The sequence below is a fragment of the Eublepharis macularius genome, chromosome 14 (genome assembly GCF_028583425.1).
Source record: "Eublepharis macularius isolate TG4126 chromosome 14, MPM_Emac_v1.0, whole genome shotgun sequence".
NCBI lineage: Eukaryota > Metazoa > Chordata > Lepidosauria > Squamata > Eublepharidae > Eublepharis > Eublepharis macularius.
This window is the reverse complement of record NC_072803.1, coordinates 18,625,344-18,647,777: the sequence shown is the minus strand read 5'-3', so window position 1 is coordinate 18,647,777 and position 22,434 is coordinate 18,625,344. Positions and strand designations below refer to the sequence as shown.

Here is a 22,434-nt window from a genome sequence, read left to right as displayed (position 1 = left end):
TTTTCCATACCCTTTTTTAATTATACCCATCACAAAAGGTACTAATTCTGATTGGGTAGCCAGTTCATATTTATAAAAATCATTCCCTCTAATACAGACTCATTGCATGAGGATGGGATTTCCTGGGCAACTGAATCCCCGACTCCTTACTGACAAACAGTATAAAAAAAACCATCTGCTTCACAGGCAAAGGCTCCATCAGTGCTCATTCTGGTATAGCAGAAACAAATTACGTTCTTGACAATCCTCGATTATCCAAGTCCTTTACCTGTTAAGACAAAATTGAATTTTTCAGCTTTCTGCAGTCCAGTATCTTTGGGGAAAAGTCCCCAAGAAAACACAACCAAAAGTCTCCTGTGAATATTAGTTGTGATTATTAACCAAGCTTATATTTATGTTAGGCTCTGTTGAGAAACCTATTCCTCTAACATACTCCTCAATGTTGCCCTCCTCGCTTTCTCCATGTTGTCCTGAATGGCTAACTTCAACTGGAAGAACCCACACTGGTATAGCAAGTAGTACAGTTTACACTCAAAGCTTTCTCTCAGGAGGTAGTGATAAGAATGATATTTTTGTTCAAATGTTTATTCAACTTCTGCCTTTCATGGTCTCAACCTCCCTTCAAATGCTCTCACATTTAATGCTTCAATTCACTGTTCATCTTCTGCATAGTTAGGCAAATCTCAGTCCTCTAGTTTTAAGTGACTTAGGCACGCTTAACTACCTAGGACTGAATTCTATCTTGTAACTGACCATCTTGTAACTGTAACTGTGCAGGGAACTGTACACTTTTCCCTCAGCATGTTTAAATACTTTCTCAGGTCTAATACAACAGTACTTTTTATACAACTATCAACAGTTTGTGTGCCCCCTGGTCCTAAGATATGATTGGAAGGCACAAGACAGTAGTCTTGCCAAACTAAGTAAGGAGGATGAAATTCACCCAACCCTTCAAGATCCCATGGAGGTGGGACAATAGGGTACAATACGGAAATGGCCCAGAAAAGCCCTGTGGAGAACACATCAGACAGACCAAATCAGCCCGCCAGGAAGGGATAGGATCTGCCTGCTGACATCATGCAACTGGTCAGGATGGTAGTGTGGTCCAGCCCTGCAGTTTCTGGATGCTGGGCCTGACAACCAGAGAGGGTGAGTAAAAAGTCAGGAAGAAAGACCAGCAGACTGCGGAAGGGACAGAGTCAAGAGGCAAAAGGAGATATAAGAGAGAAGAAAGCTGATAGAAGTAGATGGAAGATAGTGTGGAGATGGGGAGAAAACAAGGCACAGGAAAGTCAAGACAGGAGAGAGAAGGGGGAAAGGTCAGACCACAGGAAGAGAGAGGAAGGAAGACTTTGTGGGCAAAAGGAGCCCAAGCCACTTGGGGTGGACAACTGAAGACCGTGACAGTAGCGGCCTTTCCTTAGTCAGACCAGGATGCTGCGAACCATCCTTGGCTGCAAAATAAAGCTCTTCAAAACAGGCAACAGATCAGGAAGTCTTGGGGCAACACAGTAAGAAGGTTCATGTGTGTCCCTCGCAGTAGATCCCACTGCCGTCAGTTCCTGGATGAGAAGACCTCCTGGAAGCCCTATGTACCATGTCTTGAGTTTTATGATGAAAGAACGGCAGAACATACATTAAATAAATGCCCAACTCAAAATATGCAGGCTTTGCTAAAAGCAAGGACATTTCTAGGACTTCAGCACTGTGCAAAAAGACACAGAACGTATCTTATGCTAGCTGCTTGGAGAGAATTTCCATCTCCCAGTTGCCTTCACCTCTCCTCCTCTTTAAGCAGGTGATACCGCTCAGATCTTGCTTACCTTGTATATTCGGACCAACCAGTGTTCTGTGGTGTACGCTTCTTCCAGTACATCAAGTTCAAAGTCTTTGTTACCAATCTCAGCATTTCTCACTCTGTCATAACCTGGAGGACGCTCTAGAAAAAGAGAGAGAAAAAGCAACAACTCAGCTTCTGTCAGATCTTGGTACCCTCCACCACCCAATATTAACTCCATTTTTTTACACTATTTTCTAGCCAGTCTTTCACCACTTAACAGCAAAGTCAAAGGTAAAAGTTAGGAAAGCAAAGGAAATCCAGTTATGCTATAAACTCTGCAAGGTGACTGTGTGTTCAACAAAAGATCAGATACATGGGAAATCAGAGATTTGGTCCCAAAATTCAATTTCTAAGACAACTCTTCCCTCTTCTTCCATTTTCAGATAAAAGTCACTTACTGGCTTCTGTGTAGACCTGTCCAAAGCGGTAATAGCACATTTTGTACATAAGGCAATTGAGTAGCACAGGAGAGCCTTCCCTATCCACACGGAACTCTCCTGTGGGTGTGTAGTAATCATGCTCCTTTATATGCTTGCCAGTGTCTGTGCTCCCACCAATTCGCACCATCCACAGAAATTTGTTGATATCTAAGGAAAATAAAAGCAATATGATTGGAATCCTCCTCCAACTGGCCAACACTGCAGAGCAAAACAGTGAGGATGTTCACTCTGCTGGCTTATAAGAGAGGGGAAAGATAAAGACTCAGTCGGCAAACTAACCACAGGGGTCAGGAACAGGAAAAAAAATCCTGTGTCTACGACATTGCTGGGCTCGTTATGCATAAAGGAGGTATTTCTTAGTATCTGCATTGTGCTAGTACATGCAAGCTATGTATTTGTGCTCCCAAATCAACAGGGAACATCAGTAAATCAGTGAAGACACACAATTGTTCTTTTAGTGGAAAATATACAATTTGTATACGCGGAGGTACAAGATTACCGTCTGAGGAATATCCAGTGAGTCCTCCAAATATTACCAACACATAACTGACATCTAGCTCCCTCATAATCTCATACGCTCGCTCTTCTGTGGATGCCATAGCCTGAAAATGAAAATAAGACAGCATTTTGTAAGTTTACAGTTATGTTAATTACCACACCTGCTGAATGATGACTAATTTAAACGGAGGGGCTACACCTTTCATTCATTATAGGAATAAAAAACACAGTGTATCTCCATTAATTTCTCAGGACTACACTGAAGAAAAACTGAGACTCACAGAGAAGCAGCAACAATGAGATGTAAAATTTCCAGAATTTTTGAAGCTACAGGAAAAGCTTTTTTCTCTTCTTTCCAGGAGAGGAAAAACCCAGAAATTTGGGGAGGAAATAGAAATATATGCCATATTTGCTTTCCTATCAAACCGAAACCTGTTTTATTAATTTAACAATGTAAAATGCAGCATTTATTAACATATAAAATGTTGCTATTTGGCGTACTCATGGAATTTCGAAGTATAAATGCCTTCATTTTCTGTAAAAAAAAAAAATGTAAGTCTACCCAATACTTGAGAGAGAGTGCTATCATAGCACATAAATTTTAATTTTTGCCATCTCAATGGTAAGGTGGAGAGGAGCTGAAGGAAAAAGAAGCAAGTTCTGTACTAAAAGAAAGCATTATTTGGACAGAAGCACAGTCCCAACAGGTAGGACTACTGACATATGTGGATACTGTTAAACTTTACAACAGGAAGAAGGGTGAACTCTTGAGAAAGTTCTGATTTTTTTCATGCTATGAAATGAGTCAAATGCTTTTTAAGAGAACATTTTCTCACTCAAAAAGAGAAAATATAGGAGTTTTTTGCCAGTACTTCCCAAAATCTCTTCAGACTTTTTAATGCTATACATTTCGAGTGTGAAAAGCCATGCCTCAAGAAGCATTTCACTTATTCTAAAAGAGAAAATATTTCATAGGTTTTTTCCAGTGCTCGCAAAAATTTCTAAATTTTTTCAATAGAAAAACTGAAAAAAGAACCTGGGGGGAAACCCCCCTCAACTTTTCCAATTCCCCCCCCCCAGGCCTTCACATCTCTACACCTACCTGACCAACTCGGGAAATGTGAGTGTTATTCCAAGTGTTGTTGTCCACAAGAATTGTTCTGTTTGCCATGGCTGTTATTTGATATCCATAATCCCACCAGGACATAACTTTTGCATCCTTAAGTCAAAACACAAAGAGGCAAATCAACATACAGTACTTCCAATAAATGAACAGACACACATTTGAGTTAATATATGAAAGGGGAGGTGATACAACTGCTAGAAGAACTGTTTTTTCTGTGACAGTATTACAGGCTTGCTGGCATCCAATGCATTAAAACCAACACCATAAGAACTTTACAGTAACATTTTATGTCAGGTCTCGACAATTCCAGGCACCAGGGTACAACTGCAACCTGCAGTTTGCTCTTAACTCCTTGAGCTCCAGTGGCCCTCAGCCTGTAAAGTGTGTTACAGAATTTAAAAGAAGAGGGGTGAGAAATGGGGGGAGTCAGCCCTTAAAAGAAATGCTCTGCAAAACTTTTTAACATACAGCTAATTTGTTGCTAGGATACAAGCACTGCTGCAGAGCTAAATCTCTGCTGGCGCTCCTTTGCCTTTGTTGGGAACTTCTGCTCTCTTCTGCCTCAACAGGGGGAAAGCTGAAGGAAGCAGGCACATGCCCGCATGAGCAAAAGTAAGACCCCCCCACCCCACCCAGGGGTTGAGAGCAGGGGACAGAGAAACTGTCCTGGAGAGTCTTCAAGCCAACTTTTCAGTGGTATTTGAATCATTCAGAGCACAGATAATAAAGTAGGTTGTGAGCAGATTCAGGTTTGGTGTATGATCCAAATTTATTCAAGTCACTGAAGTGCGGGCTCCTGTTTGAAATCTATTCACACCCCCACACCCAAAGGATTCCATGCTTGAACTGAAAAGAAAGTAATTCTTGGGTATTTGTCTTCCTTTACTTCCATTCTAGTTAAGACAGCTGTCTAGTGAGACTACTAGCCCTGTCTTACAACATTAACTTAAAGAGAAAACACTTATGCTACAATACAGGTCTTTTAGGGGTTTTTTGACGCAGTTAAGATGGCTATCCCACTAGTTTAGGCCCTGTAAGTATATTAAAAAACTAGGAAAAAATCCAGAGGTGATGCTGACAGCAAGCAAGCGTGTTTCCCCCTTCAATCTGAAGGTCCCCCAATTAAGTAAGTGACGCCACACATTCCAATAAAGTTCCATAACAGGCAGCATAAAGAACATTAACCAAACTTCACAATAGGGAATTATCCCTTCAGATAACAGCAATATGAATTTACAATGGATTTAAGCAGTAGGGGGAAAGCCACGCAATTGCTCATCTTCTGCTACCTCCTGAAATTAAAAAGTAATATATACGGATGTCCTTAGAATAAGCTTAAGAGGTATCCAGGTATTGGCTTCAACCTCTCTGACCACTATGAAGGATAACAATGACTTTGTGAGGGGAGCACTAACCTGCCTAGGAGAGCGATATATAAACACAGTTGTTGTTTCAATGCCTGCTCCTTCAAGATTAACAGCACTCTTGCCTCTTCGTTGCACCTAAAACTCTGAAGAGATTTACCTCTGGTGTGTTATGACGAAGCCAGTAATAAGCCTCCCTGAAGTCATCAAAGATGATTCTGCTACCATCACCACCGCGAGCAGAGAGCACAATGGAGGGAGAAGAATAGGCTTCACTGGTTACCCAAGTAGAATGAAAAGTGTAGGTGATCAGAAAGAAAGCCATGACGAGAATCATGCCACTGGCAACCTGAGGAAGCAACGGGGGCTATCAAAACACATGGAGGCTGAAATTACGAAAGCAACAAAAACCATCATCATGTAGAAGGAAAGCCCTTCAAGAAGTACTCAGAAGCTGCCCAGCTGATAAACAAAACAAGGCCGCTACAAAAGATATTCAGTAAAGCCCACCCTAATGTACACGATACCCCTGCTGTGCTCCTCTTATTCCTGCATCCTCTCCCTCTTTAAGTCATCCTCATGCAGTCACTCACTTCATTTTTGATCGGATAAGTGGAATCCTGTTGCTTTTTTGACTTCTTGTCCGGTCGGCTAATATCCAGGTTTTTCATGTAGGTTGACAGCACCTGGGAGACTCCAATACCAGAGAGAATACACATAACTGGAGCTAATACCAGCATAAGACGAACCTGTAAAGGAAGCACCACACTTTGTAGATAAAAACAAAAACTGGAGGAGTCAAAGAAGATCAAAACATTTCCCCAAAGTAATGAAGTTGGGCCTCTTTCCTTTTCACCATCGAGTCCCCAAGTTACTCAGCCACAGACTGATGCTCAGCTAAACAAAATGGAAATTGAACGAGTGGTGCTGGAGTAGCAGTCTTTACCTCCTTTCACCATATGATGATACTATCCTTTCAACTTGGGTAATGCTCTCAAAATAATATGGCTGGGTTAAAATGGAAGCATGTTTAATTTTGTATTGATGCATTTGTGCAAACACTTGCTATACGAACAAAGTCTCTATAAGTTACAAATTGCTGAATCAAGCAAAATGAGAAGAACTAGTTTCTAATAGTTTCCTCTACTGACTCACTCCCAAACTGGCAAACCCCCCGATAAGTCCACATTCAGTCCTCACCATCACTGCAGAAAAGTACATGCTGGTCACACCATACATGATGATAAAAATGCGGGCGTCAGATAGGTTACTGAAACAGTAATACAGACCAACTGTAAGAAAGGGAGAGAGAGGTCAGCTGTCAGCCCCATTGTTCCCACACAAGCAGAAAGGAAGGCACAAGACACCAGAGTACATTCTATTATACACTTATGCAGGGAAGACAGAAGAATTACAAAATCAGATTCTCAACATTTCTAAGTACTAGCACCTTCTAGCCCACTCTGCATTTCTCTGACCCAAGCCTAAACCTCTTTCTACAGCAAGATCTTCAACCCTGCTGTCGCTATCAATTAACTTTCCTCTTACACTATTTTCTCCTGGATTAGTCTTGGAGGAAGAGAGAGAATTTTCTTTTTAAAAAGTCATTGGGTTCCTATCGCTCTTGAAAAAGATCAGCTATTGAAAAGACAGAATATAATACAAAAGCATTTATTGAATAGCTATACTATACTCACCCGGGAACATGAAAACAAGAAGTTGTAGGTCAAAGTAGTAAGATGACCATGTGGTTGGCTGATGCTCAGAGACTGAGGCAATGATAGGAATATTATTCTTTGCATAGGAAGGATCCAGCAGTGAGTAGAAGCGACCAGTCCATGGAGAAATTTTTCCTGGCAGAGTCAAGAGATCCACATTTTCATACAGATAACTGAAGTTTTATTACAGGGAATGAAGCTCTCTCACACCAACTCCATTTCAAATCACACACAGAACTTAACAAATAAAAAGTGATGGAGCCCTGCTAACATTTTTTTTCCTCAAAAAATTCCAAGTAACATTCAGTTTGTATCAAACAGATGTTTTTTCTCAACCCATCGATGAGCGAGGAAATCAATAAAGGCTGGCACAACAACAGATTCTGCAGCTAATATGTAGCCATTCAGGTATGGCACCTTCAGGCCTTCGTTTCTCTAAACTGAAATTATTTCAGTTTATATAGCTTAATGCAACATTTCTCAAACTGAAGGCTCCTATGTATCTGGACGTTCTATCTATGTAAGGACAGAGGGTGTGCCCTTCTCATGCCCATCCTACTAACATGAAAGAAAGTGGGCAAGGACCGTCCACCTCAGGGAAAGGGGACAGAACCAGCTTCTCCCTCTTTCAAAGGTGCAGATCCAAATTGCCTCCATGTGCAGTCACCTAGCTTCCAGATCACTGGCCAGAAAACATGCTCATTGACTGCTGGAAATCACTAGTTCAGCCTCAGGGACTCTAAACTGGCACCCAGGAAGTACAGTCCTAATGCAGCCATCATCATTATTTCTGGTATAGGACTGAACTAGTTAGTTCAGTTATCTGCTCACATATACATGCAGCTCCAAGCAAAGTCACTTTTAAACAAAGACTTGATACCACAAAATATTCCTAAGGTTGAGAAACTCTTCTTGTTAAGAGGAAAATGGTTCCTAGTCGAGCATTCCTTGTTAAAAACATAGAGCAAGTATGAAACTAGAGTGTGTTTTAGGAGCAACAAGACCACCGCACCTGTCAGCATCAGAACAGCTCCTATTGTTAGAAGGGCAAAGCCAACCAGGGAAATCACACTTCTGAAGAGAATCTCAAACTGCTGAGGGTTGAGTTTGCTGCGCAGGTAATCCACAAAGGCATGGATCTGACATAGGCCAAAGACACCCAATGCAGCCATGTGTTCAGATGACAGGACAGGCTGAAGGGGGAAAAAAATGAGCAGGCCCAGTTAAGCTGTATTTTGCAACACTACAACAGTTTCTCTTTTGCCAACAGTCTCACACAGAAATCACAAGCTATACCTTCAGCCTCTGCCATAAAATATTTATCACTAAACAGCTGGGTAAAAGGACAACTAGATCAACACTGGTGCAAGTTTACCCACTAGTCCCATCTATTCCTGCCTGCTACAAACATGATGTCCTTTCCTTCTTTGCCACCACAACTCCCTATTCCAGGGCAACAGAATTTATCACACCATGGCTGGCAGTCCAAACTCATGATGAAGCCGAAAAAGAACATGTAGATCTGTTGCTTAGTAGAAAGGAAAAATATCGCCAGAATTGTGGTGTTTGGGAAAGAGATGTACTTTATGAAAGAATTCTAGACAAAGCAATAGCCCTCTATTGAACAGGAAGCTTTATCTGGAAGCTGACTCAAATGCACCAGCTTGTATTTCCCCTTCCTACAGATGCTAGAGAAGTCACTTGCACAAAATCAGTGCCGATTATTTCCCCTCACCTGGAAGCCGACAAAAGAGATCTGCATTGATAAGATGGTTCCTAGACAATATACAGTGCAGTAAGCCACGTATATCCGATGGGAGAACCGACCAGTCAGCATCAGCACCAGGACATGGAGAGGGATGAGGTTAATCAAGAACACATAGCCACCCCATGAAGAGACCTGTGGGGGGAAAGACAAGAGCGGCCCAAGTAATCACTCCTCCAGATGCAATAAGGGCCACTGAATTATGGCAGTGACCAACACAACACTGTTCAACAAAATCATTTTTAACATCTCAGAAGTGCAGAACAGCCCGCTGCCTTCCATGCTAAAATATTACAGATGGGACGCTGGGACAGACATAAGAGAGCACTACCGGATCACATCAATGGTCCACGTAGCCCAGCATCCTATTCCCCCACCACAGCCAAACAGATGTCTCAAAATGCCCCAAAGCAGGGTACAGAGTACACACTTCTCCATGCTGTTGCCTCCCAGTGTGTGTTCAAAAAAGCTCCATTTAACCCTAAAGGGTAACAGACACCTGATCTCCAGAATTTATCTAATATCCTAAGGCCATCTAAGTTACTAAGCCACAGTATATTCTGTGCCTGTGAGTTCCACAAACTAACAACGCTTTATATGAAATCCTTCATTTTGTCAGTTCTGAGTGTACAGCCCATCAGCCACTTTCTCTATTCTATGCACAGTTTCGTAAACCCCTGTCATGTTTCACCCTTTTTGAACTGAAGTACCTCAAACTCCTCAGCCTTCCCTTACAAGAAAAGAGCACCTGCCCCTTGTTCATTTTAGGTGCTCTTTTCTGTACATTTCCCAGCTCCAAGATTCTCTTTTTGAGATGGGATGACCAGAACTGTACCCAATATTCTAGAGACAGCTGTACCATAGATCTACTCAAAGGCATTATAACACTGGATGTTTTTATTTTCAACACTTCTTAATAATAATACCTGGCATGGAATTTGCCTTTCAATACTGTCGCATACAGAATTTTCATTGATCTATCCACCCCGACCTCAAGATCTCTTTCTTGGCCAGCCATAACTAATCAAGTTAAGTGGCTTGTCTAGCAAGTTCGGAGTTCAGGTGAGAATGGAATGTACTGGTTCAGAAGTCAGTTTAAGTCTCATAGCACCACCCCTACCAGCACAAGAAATGTAGTAAGAACAATAAATATGACAATGCAGAGGGTTCTTTATAATTAATCTACAGCCCACTTATAAAACTAACTCCCTGGATAATTTGAGGAAAGTGGAAGTCATGACAGCTCAGCCAATCCACACTGGTTCCAGGAGTGCAAGACACAGGCTACTCGAGCGGCACTTAACCTAGCCCTTCCTCGTGGTATCACAGCAACACCAAGCCAGGTGCAACTCTTCAAGAAACTCGGAATATTATAGAAAACTCTCACTCACCATGTAGAAATAGGCTAGTGCACACATGGCTGCCCAATAAATTGAGCCTGTCTTCACTGCTTTGATCCACATGTAGTATGTCAGAAGCATACAGAATATGGCAATGCCTGTAAATTAAACAAATACAGGAGTCAAACTTGAAAGATTATACCAAACAATATGTACACAAGTCATCTCCAAAACTTGTAACATAGTAAGGCATGCTATTCCAAGCAAAGTTGTTTGGGTTATCCCCTGTTCTCCCTGACAATTTAGTTTATACTTTTCTCTTTAAAAAAATAGTTTTACAATATATTACACCAAATATTATACTATTATTTAAAACATGACAAAACTACTTGATTTACCATATATAAAAAGCATAAAAATAATGTAGCAAATCTTGTTATTTACATTCTTGGTAGGAAGCTCAGTGAGTTAGTTATTAGAGGAAATGCCCATCTTAGAAAGGGTTATGCTTTCCTTAAAAGACCAGGTCACACAGTCTGTGGATCTCCCTGGACCTAGCTTTGCTTCTGGAATACAAATTAGTGCTGTCACCATGGATGCCTTTATCATCTGAGGCTGAACCAACAGATGTGCCTGCTACTGGAACAAAATTGCATTGCTGTCATTTCTGCCTTGGAGACCTCTATATTAGACTACTGCAACTACTGCAACACACTCCACATGGAGCTGCCTGTGACCCTCTGGAAACTTCAAGTGATCTAAAATACTGACGTTTGTTTACTACCAGCCATGTGCAAGAGAAAGCAAATTACACCAGTGCTCCATCACAATTCAAGATGCAGTCTTGTCCTTTTCAACCCTAAAATATATGGGTAACCACCCAAGAGAATTTCTACTCCAATATGAACCCTCCTGATCTCTAAGATTTACAAATCAGACCCTGTTCAAGATACTTCCCTGAGTGGATGTAAGATTGGCATCCACCATGGAGAAGTCCTGTTCAGCGGTTGCCTTAACACAGTCCCTGTCTACATTCATCAGTTCACCCCCAGGCAGATGAAGAATACACTTTCACCAGTCATCTGGACAGACTTCTATTGTCTGTTTTTACGAGTCTATAAACTAAATTATGTTATATATTGCTAGTTTTGTTATTCTATTGTATTACTTTTAATATGATTAATGTAAAAACACTGTGGCTGTGAACCACTCTGAAAATTTTATCTAATACAGCAGCATGACGGACTGTAAGCATACATTCATCATTTAAAGGTAACAGGTATATTGCTACATGTTTTATTCATGGGGATAATCACACACATGGATGAAGATCTGAGGACCAATCCACCAGCTTTATCTAGGTTCCAATTCTTATTATGGTTAATCACATTTGATCTCCATCATGGAATCTGCAGTTGTTGGCATGAAGAGCACTCTCAAATTCACTCACCTTCATTGTCGTAGGACCCAGCAACAGAACGAGAGATATATCCTGGCACCACAGCGATCATTGCAGCAGCTAAGAGACCTGCCCCAGCATCCTAGTTCGGAGACAAAAGAAAAATAAACATATCAACATTTCAATCATTACCAAGATCTGTAACCACAGATATTAAATGACCATGAATGTTATTACACACAAGAAAGGATTAACCAAATCAGTAAGTTTCCCTTAACTCTTTTACTCTAACCTGAGGGAGAAAATACCCAGAAGGAATAAAAATGTATGTCCCAAGGGGATCCAGTATGGGAAGAAGTTCTAAGATAAAAGGTGTTTTATTTCTAACTTTTGACCAACAATCAAAATAGAAGGCTTTCCTACTTCAGCATCCATAATATGCCTTACTTTAGTATGCTGCAAAGAACAAGCAACTGCCCATGACAACCTAACATATACAATTGCTGGGACAAACCTGTCACTCAGTTTTTGAGTCCAAGGGTTAAATTGGAAGCAATGATGACAAATTTGTAAAAATGTTTTTCTAAAAAAAGTGTTGAGTGCTCAGGCTGTCCTTCAATGTACACCAACAAAAAGCTTCTCCCCTCCCCCCTCCCCTGCCACAAACACAACTGATGTGCCCATTTAAAATCTATAGAGGCCCAAAGTTATTTCCTTCATTCACATAGCCTTTGGATTTGAAAATGGTTGCAATATGAAGACCCACATTAAGCAAAGTAAATGCAGATCTCTTCTGGAACAGGAGTCATATCACAATATGTGATGTGGCTCTCGAAAGCCTATGCTACAATAAAGTTGGTTAATCTTAAAGGTGCTACTGGACTCGACTATTTTGTTACTACAGGCTAACACGGCTAACTCCTTTGGATCTATCACAATATATAGATTTGAGGCCATGGGCATAAAATGAACTGCCAGATAAATCTTATTTCAGCAGCAAACCTTCAGCAGCAAGTAATCAATAGATGGCAAAGTAGCAAACATTAGAGAGCAACAATTATAGCCTCAGCTCTTTTGCAATGACATGCAAATAAATCAAGCAATGGAAACCACTGCTTTAAAACCAGAAATTAAGCTCCACCCTTGTTTTTACCTTGAGTTCTTTGGTGAGATGATACGTTACGATGGTTGTGAAAGAAGAAAAAAGGGGAGCCAGGAACACACAAACGTTTCGAATGTCAATTGTTATATGGAAGAAGTGTAGAACGTGGTAAATTGCTGCAGATGTGATCATTAAGCCTGAGACAAAAGTAAACAGAAGAAATGCCATTGGCAAAGAGGAACTAGCAGCAGAAGTTTATTATTAAGATTAGAGCAAAGCTGAGCAGCTGTACAGGTCATACGGAACCAAGTTAGAATGGAATCACTGCCCCCTCAAGTGTCTGATACAAATACTTTGATTAGGCTTTTTGCTTTTTTACTAGAACCAGTATATCACTAGTAGAGTACCCAGGGCAGCATTTCCCTAATGTCTCAAGTAGCTTAGCAAAGGAAGATAGTCAAAAGACGGAATGAAAAGATCTATGCTGTCTCATGCCTTAAATAGACATGCCTTATGCCCCTTCCTTCAAAATATATTCTGACTTTTACCTGGGTAGATAGTTCCACCGATGATCCTCCCCAGGGGGTACCATGCTCGGTCATCAAACCAGTTATGGAATTTGTAGAAACCCTCTTCTGCCAGGAAGCGAGTTGTGCGGTAATTAAAATACCTGCGATATTGACAGAGAACTGAGGCTCTTTCCAGCTGGACATTAGAAACACCATTCACTGCTCCTCATATTACAATCTCAGCCTTCAGCTAAGGTGCTTATGTAGAAGCTCTGCCAAGTCGAACATGCAATCAGCACAATGCTGAAACAACTTCCTCTTTCAGGAAATGAAATCCTTGCTGGATCTAAGCAAACACACACTCCAGATGCATAAACAAACACTTCACTAACGATCAGTTCTTCACACCAGGCAACCAGAAGCACCCACTTCAGTTCATTTCTCAGCAGCTTGTTCTGCAACATGTACGACCACATGCCAAAGAGTGCACTGCCTTATGCAAGCTTCCCTTAGTCTTTCTGGACATCGACAGTGAAAGCACCATCACCTCCCTGAAGCATTTTTCTGTATTTCACTGATTTTGAAGCCATTCCTTGAAGAATGGGATTTCAATCGGCCTTTGGACATTACTTTTGAAAATACTATTTCAACTATGTTTTCATCTTTTAAGTTCCTAAATCCACTCTCTATTAGATCCACGTGGAACTGACTAGAATTGATACTACCTCTACCACTGAACCCTCTGAGGCAAACGCTATTACAATTTCCTCAAGAAGAAATTCTCCATCACTGACACATTTTGAATCCCTACGATTATGATATCTGCTCTATTCTTTTTTTACGTTTAGCTCTACAGGAGGAAGATACAATCAATACCTTAACACAGAGAGGCAACTGATCTCACAAATCAAAGAAGACTAACAGAGGAAACTGGGATACTTACGGATCAAATTCATGAATGACACTCTCAAATCTTAGGACAGAGAACAGTCTGGTAGAGAAAGCTGCAATACAAAAGAAAGGAAAATTAATGCACTATTATCACAAATAAAATGATTATCTTGTTGTCTGTGACCCAGAAGCTTAACAGCTAGAAAACTTTAGGGCCATCAAATAAGCATCTAGTTAAGAGGCAGGAAAATTGAGGTCCAAGCATCCAAGGACCACCATGTAGCTTAAGCCAGAAGGATGCAATAATACCAGGCACATGCCATGCACCATTACTTCAACATCTCAAAAACCCAAACTTACACAGCACAGCTGCCATCGACAGGATGAGGAGCTTGAGGAGAGTGTCTTGTTTTTCATAGGACAAACGAAGGAAACCTAACTTGGTCATTTTGGCAAAGGCAACAAAAGGCAATACTTAATACCTGGAAGGAAAACAAAAAAGACAGATGAGCAAGGTCAAGAAAAGCTGAACTATAGCAACCAATTGTTCAAGCTCTCCAAACTGGATAATTACAAGCAAATGTGTTTTCTAAGCACACCGCATGTGGTCTGGGAGATAAATGCCTCTTTTTCCAACAGTGCCAACCTAAAAGGTCGTCAGTTTAGCCACTTATACCAATGACACTTCCACACAAAGACTTGCCTGTCTTAGCAACTGATCCAGTACCATCATTCATCCCTTTAAATAACCAAGTCCCCATCAACTGTTCCAATTGCTTTACCTTCCTTTCATCACTCATCAGCATAGCTGCCTTCAAATTATACACAATAAACCTGCCAGGTTATGTTTTTAAAATCTGTAAAGGCAGCCTGAATGAAGATTTTCTTTTTAAATTCTGTGCACACATGTACTAAAAGCAGACAATGCATCTACAACGTTTCCAAATTAGCGTTAGGACAGACAGTTTTTAAAAGAAAGCAAAATATCACACATACTATTCATAATAATTGCTTTCACAATATTGCTTCAATTATATTTTCCCCCACCCAGTGTCTTGTGGAGGAATGCCAGTTGTCATAAAAATCATCATCTAAGCAAGGCCTTTCTTGTAGGAACTTGACAGCCTATAATTTTCAAAAGGACATGATAACAGAACATACCTAAACCAAGATGAAATAACTGGATGCAATTTTTTAAATACAGCAGATGTGCATGTCAATGTTTAGGAGACCGTTAACATTACGTAAATATGTGCTGAATAGCCAAACAGGGAATTGGAGTAAGATACACGTTCAGAAAATGAAATCAAAGTAGAAAAAAATAAATGTTCCTAAAAGGGCTTTTTGTTGTCAACAGACGCTTTATAAAAGCCTAAAAAACTTAGGCAGCCTTCTGCCTGCTGTTACAATCTGAAACCCCCAAGTAAACACACCAAGTACTGTAATTATTTTGTCCCTGAAGATTTTTTTAAAATACAGCCACAGTCTAAGATTTTAAACTGGGCACTGGTATGAGGGGGGAGGGAAAAAGTACTATCAGGGCTTTTTTCTGGGAAGAGGTGGTGGAACTCAAGACCGCACAATGACGTCACTTTGGGTCAGCTGGAACATAGGGGTTGTTTTTTAAAGTTTAAACTGCCCTGGGCAAAAATGGTCACATGGCTGGTAGCCCCGCCCCTGATCTCCAGACAGAGGGGAGTTTACATTGCCCTCCGCGCGGAAGGGCAATCTAAACTCCCCTCTGTCTGGAGATCAGGGGGCAGGGCCACCACCATGTGACCATTTTTAAGAGGTGCTGGAACTCCGTTCCACCGTGTTCCTGCTGAAAAAAACCTGTGGGTATTATTTAACTCTTTATGCTTGTGGCATTTTCCACTGAAGAACACCACCTATTCCAACTGCTTTCACTCTCTCAAATCATTTGGAAAAATAATCACTGAACTACATGGAATGGGCCCTCTAGGGTTCCTAATCAGCAAGCCCAGATGGAACCACCCGGCTTAGCTGCTGGAGAAAAAAGGGAATTAAAAGGAGACAATTCTTCCACTAAAATTTACAAATGCTAAGTGGTCTAGCAGCATTTTCTAGTAAATGGTAAACAGAGAAAGCTCTGCAGCACCACTAGAAACTGGTTAACTAAAAATGCAAAATTTAACCAAGTGTCAATACACAATGCGCCAGACAAAGTCAAACTGCCCTGCAGTACACTCTGCAAACACAATGATTTTTGTGCTCCTTTTGGTCACAACTATACCAGGAGGTTAGAGAGTACAGTAACTGCAAGACCTCAGAGAATGCAGAATAGGGAAATTCCTGGGCTTCCAGCTCCTCTGGGAACAATGATAGCATCAGCATCATTCAGAAGAGATGGCCCACCATGCTAAGTTTGTATTAGATGTACCCCCAACTCAGCAGCAGAACTCCACGGAACTGCCCTGTTTTTCAGAGTGCTCTCTAAGTCAAACAATGAAGCCACTAGGCAGAAAGTTAAGCAAGTCAGGTCTGGTCTATATCTGGATAGGCAACCTCCTGGGCAACCAGCTAACCCATTTTAAGTTCAAAGATGGAAGAAAGGTGGGACATAATTGTACTCAACGCATCTAGTATGTATGGGAAGTCAGTGAACCAGTATGAGACAAAGTATGCTGACCATTCGAGTCATCCAAATATTCACTTCCCTCTCCCAGGGAAGGGAACTTTTGATAAAATACAAAACTCTGTTCAACACAAGCAGCCATCTTTGGACCTAACCTACCCCATGTGTTGTTGCATATAGGATCTACCTTAACATCCTTGAAGAAGGATGAACAAGATGTAGCAACTCCAATACTATTTTTAAATGTGCAACAAAAACCACTGCAACTCCTAATATCCTCAAGCTGACACAACTGAATTATACTGGAAATTCAAGTAGTGAGACTATGCAGCATGCTCTAATCTCACAAGTAATATCAAGCAAGATACAATCAATCATGCTACTACGTACCACCCAGTCTGGCTGCAAGCTTTTGTCCATTATCACCCAGGGAAAATAATCAAGGAAGACCAATTGACAAAAGTCTACCTCTGCAAACAAAAAAATTTAACAACTCTTATCACACCCCAAGTAGAACTCTTCTTTATCTACATTTATAAACTAGCATTCTCCCCATTTTATCCTTACAACAACCCATGAGGTAGGTAAGGCTGAGATTGCGTGACTGGCCCAAGGTCACCCAGCAAGCTTCCATGGCAGAGCGGAAATTTAAACCTGGGTCTCCCGAGTAGGGGGGATTCTACAGTCTGTAGGGTTCTGATCTCCGGCAACAAAAAAGGGCACATCTAGCGCATGTGATGCTAGAGCTAGCCCACCCTTGAGACAGCAAGAGTGAAAGAAATAACATTTGAGACACTGTGGAGCAACATCACAGAAATAAATTTTACACACCAAGATATGTATTTTTAATCTTCTTATGAAATTGTAAGTCCTATTACAGGGAGCTGCTGGTGCCACATGCTGTAAAAGCATAGAACTATTTCTTTTGAGCATGGATTTGTTACTGATGGCAGTACAGTACACTGACTAACACACAACAGAGAAATGTGTGTGCAGTAATTATAAATGCTGATCTACACACAGAAATGTTACATACGCAGGAATTTTCTCATGAGAGTTCTTACATAGTTCAAGGATGAAAAAGAAATATAGGCTGTGTAGCTATACAAAACAGGGAGGTGGAAAAAGGGGAAATCTTTGCAGAAAGAGGACATGGGAATGTGTAATAAGAGCATATAAAAATGTCAAACTGCCTTACAATGAACTACATCATCGATCCATCTAGCCCAAAAGCATCACCTCTGACTGGAAGCATCTCTTCGGGACCTCAAAGCAGATATCCTTTCCAGGCCTTACAGAAGCCTTTTCAACGAGGAGACTGAATCTGGGATCTCCTACATACTTTTCATGACTGAGCTGTGGACCCTCCAACAGTTCACAGAGCTGATAGACTGGCAGCGCGATGCTAAAAAGCAACATCACTCTATACCCATTGACTTAAAAGAGTATAAACTCGGGTCAGGAAATGAGACTAAAAAAAATTATTTCAGCATAAGCGTTCAATAAACTAGAGCTTACTTTTTAAGATGCAACGAGAGAATCCTTACTATACCACACTATTATGTAGTGGAGTCAGCAAAACAGATGCTAGTCTCTGCATTTTTGTTCATTAGATGAGAATTTTACATGATTACATTTCCATCCTGTAGTCCCTACGTTTCATGGCTCCGTGATTCTGCTTTTTTTCTCTCAGTAACCACTCATACAAAGTCTTTAAAGTGCCAGGAGGTTTTACAGTATTGGTTTTTGCTGCAATAGAATAGCAGGGCTACCTCTCCAGAATTATTACTATGGAAGACAGGAGTTATTCCCTTTCTAACGGCATTAGAGGGAATCTAAACTAAGGCTAGGGAATAAAGTCCTGAAACCACAGGACACACTGCACCATTTCACTGTTGCATTTTTCACACTGATGCTCTGCCTTTCTTCCATCAGGAAACTCAAAAGCAGTTCCTGTCGGGTTCCCAGGCAGTCTCCCTCCCAAGGAGGCACTGAACAGAGCCAAGATCTGCAGGATTTTTCAACGGTATAAGCTTTCAAGATACTGAAGAAGGGAGCTCTGACTGTCAAAGGCTCATACTCAGAAAATCTTGTTGGTCTCTTAAGATGCCACTGAACTCAATCCTGCTGCTCTTATGCATAACAATACGGCTACCTACCTAAGATCCTTTTGCTTTCAGGCAGGCAGCTGTTAAAATAGGAAGCCCTAGGTTTTAGTGGGGAGATTAAGCGAGGCCGGAGAAAGAATTTCTCCAGCGCTCTTCTTCCACCTTTTGAGACTTCCCCGCAAGCAGAAATAAGACCTGCACAGGCAAGGGGCTGCTTTTCTACCTGCAGGAAAGTTTTCATTGCAAGACAACTGTGAACTGAGAGGGGGGGGGAATGCAATGACTTTCATGTCTATCCCTCCCCAGAAGAAATCGTGAGGGATCTTCCCCCGGCATAAGGAGTTCCCCCGTACAAGGGTTGCCAATTCCTGGAGATTTGGGGGTGGAGCCAGAAAAGGGGGAGGCTAGGAAATAATGGAGCCTCAGTGGCCTTCAATGCCGCAGTCTACCCTCTGAAGCGACTATTTTCTCCAGGGGAACTGATCTCTGTCAGCTGGCGGTGAGATGTGACTCTGGGAGATCTCCAGTTCCTACCTGGAGGGTGGCAACCACCTCCCGACCACTGCTGCTTGCCTCCTCAGGCCTTTTCTCCCTCAGGACGCCGACTCCCCCACCCGCCGCTGGCCCTTCCACGCCATGCGCTGCTTTCTACCACAGGCGCCGTTTTCCTCACCTGGGGCTCGGGAAGCACTTTCCGCCCCGCTCCTTCAGCCATCCGCTCCACGCGCACCCACCCTTCCCTGCAGCACTGACCCGCCTCTCCAGCCTGAAGTGCCGCAACGCTATTGGTGTGAATTGGCATCCATCACACTCAAGGGCGGGAAACGCCCGCTTTTTCCCTCAGCCCGTTGGATGAGGGCCTGTTCTTTCAATTGAGAGGAAGTTTGAGGGACGGCCGTCGACAGCCTTGGGCCCGATTGGCTGGAGAAGCAGGCTGGACTAAGAGCGGTTGTGGAGCGGCAAGTTTGGTTGAGAGGCGAGCAGTGACGTGTCGGTCTACGCTAGTATGGACGAGAAGACACTGGGAAGGGGCGTGGCCACATGTCGTCATGCGATGGGGGCGGGGTAAAAGCGGCCGTGAATGGGCGCTTGGCGCATGAGGATTGGCGGCGTTGCTGACCCAGGAGAAATTACTATTTCCTAGATCCGCAGAGCATTTGAAAGAAACTGTAGTACGACATATGAACACAGCGGTTCACGAAGTAGGATCGGCATTACTAGGTGGGAGAGTGGAGCACACATGCAGTCCTTCATGATCTCTTCCCTCTAAGAAGGCAAGGGCATTTAGTGAAAGTGTTGAACTTGAACCTGGAAGCGGGGCAGACATTCCCTCTGAAGCACAATGCTCACCAAGGACTAACTGCCGTATTATACATTCTGTGAGAGGCCACATAGGTAGCTAGGAGTGCCATGCTGGGCTATGTAGCCCATCAATTCTCCAAGGTGCTGCACCCAGGGCCGTTTCAGGACAGGAAAAACCTCCTCTTCCCTGCGCACCACAGTTTCAATCTGAATCCGGTCTGCACAGGGCTGGAAATTAAGTCCCAAGCGAAGAGCTCCCAGGCCACATCTGTCAACAGTTCCTGTGTCCACCACATGGTAACATAGGAGAATCAGCCCTGAGCGATCTTAGGCCACTCAACATCTGTCAGCTAGGTGGAGCTCAAGGGAGGGTGTCCAAATAGGTTAACCAGTGGTTCTTTGAAAGAAGGCAAGTTACAATTAGTGTACTAAATGCATAGTAAGATGTGTGACAATGCTGCCCAGTGCTTTGGGGGAAAGAGCAAGTGAAGGAGGGTATAAAAGCAACCAGGACTAGAAGGGGTGCTTTCCCCACTCCAGATCCTCCCTGAGTGGCCTTGCTTCTTGTCTAAAATGAAGCATATTCCTCTCTCTTTTGTGGATTTGTTCCTCCTAAGAGGAACCTGCAGGTTACAGCATACGTCTTAACTAGCTATAGTTCCTATCGGCAACATAAACCGCCACCCCTGCTTTTGAACCTACTTTCTCCTAGAGATTGGGGACAGAATTAGAGTTTACTACAGATTTTAACCTGAGCCCACCCAAAACCCAAACCTCTGCCTTTAGAGACTGAAACATGGGAAGCAATAAGAAGTGTACTACTGAGTACACACACTAAGACTGCTGTTCCCTGTTTCCCTCAGAATAGCAGCCAATTCAAATTGATGCAGGAAATAGCTTTTTATTACAATCATAATCAGTCAGTAAACCCCCCCGCCCATCAAAAGAAAAATTACTGTGATAGAAGTTGAGAGAGACGTTCATTCATTTAGGTATGAAATTTCAGTCTGAATCTCATCTTGCTGGAGATTAGTAATTAGAGAGCAGAACTTCTACTGTCCTATGGCCAAGCCAGAGGTTATATTAAACATGTGCCGAATCACTAAAAAAAAACAACCCAATATTTGGTTCCCGTATCTCCTAAAACCAACTACAACTTACCAGTATCCTGATTTACAAGACTGTGCGCTTGTCTGCCTCCATTGCCTTCTACATTTTTCTGGAGCACGAAGCTCAGCATGCACTTCCTATTTACAGCAGAAGCGCATATGAGTGTGCCATGTAAATCTGGCTCTTAAAAGCACAGCACCTCCTGCAGGAGGACGGAAGCTCCTCTTTAGGAACGGATCACTAGCAGATATACTTCTTTGGCACATCTTAATTACAACTTGTTCCTAATCCTGTTTACTCAGGCATGGCACTCCATAAAAGCACCCTCCTGGCCACCAGTGTAAAGGATCTTTTCCCAAGCCGTCAGCTGTCTTTTAAAGGTAGAGGAATTTGTTGCACTGTGCACTTTAAAAACATTGTAGCTCTAGGCCTGCAGGCACTTTTACTTTTCATTTTCAACCCAGCGCTGCTCCATACCTCAAAGCAACTCCAGCTGTCACTGGGGATTTCTTTCTGCTTCCTTTCTATCCTAATAGCTTCTCAGCCTGAACAGAGGATGGAAAGAGAAAGCTCAGCTCCACTTCAAAAAGCAGCTCTTTTATTGTAATAACTGCGCTTATATACTACTCTTCTAGACAGATTATTGCCTCACTCAGAGCAGTGAACAAGTTAGTGTTGTTATTATCCCACAACACAGCTGGGGAGCTGGGGCTGAGAGGAGTGGCTTCCCCAAGGCCACCTACTGAGCTCATGGCAGCAGTGGGATTCGAACCAGTAGAGTGCTGATTCGCAGCCAAACCACTTAACCACTGTGCTACAGCAGCACGTAAGGGTTATTTCCCCCAAACTGAAATTATCTTCCTACTGATGTCCACTAAAAAGCAGACCCAGGAGGTTTGTGAGTGTGTGATCGTATGCATACTCAGAAGTAAATCAGAAGTCAACCCCAAGTAACTGCATAGGCCCACAGCCTTGAACACGACGCTTAGCCAGACTACTGGTCCACTGGACTCTGCTTTGTCTACCCAATCTAGCAGGCCATTACCAGGTCTGCTACCAGAGATCCATTTATCTGAAGACACTCGCACCTGAACTTGGGAATCTGCATCCAAAGCACGTGTTCCGTCTCCCCACTTTTAATCTTGACAAACCCTTTTCTGAAAAAGTAGAGTGTTCTCTGAACTCTTGTCCTCAAGACTGTGTGTGTCTTTATGGTGCCACCAAAATTCTTGTTCTTGGCAAGCCTTGTTCTTCATTTTTGCAGTAAAATTCTTTTGGACAGAAATTTATGTGTTATACTGGCCCTTTAACAGCCAGTACATCGTA

At 42.3% G+C, this 22,434-nt stretch overlaps 1 protein-coding gene across 2 annotated transcripts; it reads right to left on the bottom strand.

Annotated features, from left to right (window-relative positions):
- Nucleotides 1-19,453, bottom strand: STT3A (STT3 oligosaccharyltransferase complex catalytic subunit A). Of its 2 annotated transcripts, none has more exons than XM_054997956.1 (18): nucleotides 19,370-19,453; nucleotides 14,353-14,474; nucleotides 14,045-14,105; nucleotides 13,141-13,262; nucleotides 12,644-12,789; nucleotides 11,542-11,632; nucleotides 10,143-10,249; nucleotides 8,722-8,886; nucleotides 7,999-8,179; nucleotides 6,966-7,121; nucleotides 6,469-6,560; nucleotides 5,862-6,017; nucleotides 5,429-5,617; nucleotides 3,881-3,997; nucleotides 2,780-2,882; nucleotides 2,239-2,427; nucleotides 1,824-1,939; nucleotides 1-268 (listed from the first exon to the last, which is right to left on the bottom strand). In XM_054997956.1, the coding sequence occupies exons 2-18, from the start codon at nucleotides 14,438-14,440 to the stop codon at nucleotides 230-232; spliced, it is 2,118 nt and encodes a 705-aa protein (XP_054853931.1). In that variant the 5' UTR covers nucleotides 14,441-14,474; nucleotides 19,370-19,453; the 3' UTR covers nucleotides 1-229. The 2 variants fall into 2 exon arrangements, with proteins under 2 accessions (XP_054853931.1, XP_054853929.1); XM_054997954.1 differs by lacking the exon at nucleotides 19,370-19,453 and adding an exon at nucleotides 19,231-19,309.
- Nucleotides 19,454-22,434: the final 2,981 nt, after the last annotated feature.

Bases quoted from the DNA above. Each gene is read 5' to 3' on its own strand.
- STT3A (XM_054997956.1), bottom strand. From the start codon at position 14,440: ATGACCAAGTTAGGTTTCCTTCGTTTGTCCTATGAAAAACAAGACACT. The intron at 8,887-10,142 runs GTGAGTGAGAGT...TTCCCCCCACAG, and splicing joins CACTAGCCTATTTCTACATG to GTCTCTTCATGGGGTGGCTA. The intron at 1,940-2,238 runs GTAAGTGACTTT...CTCTTTTTCTAG, and splicing joins ACAGGTCTACACAGAAGCCA to AGCGTCCTCCAGGTTATGAC.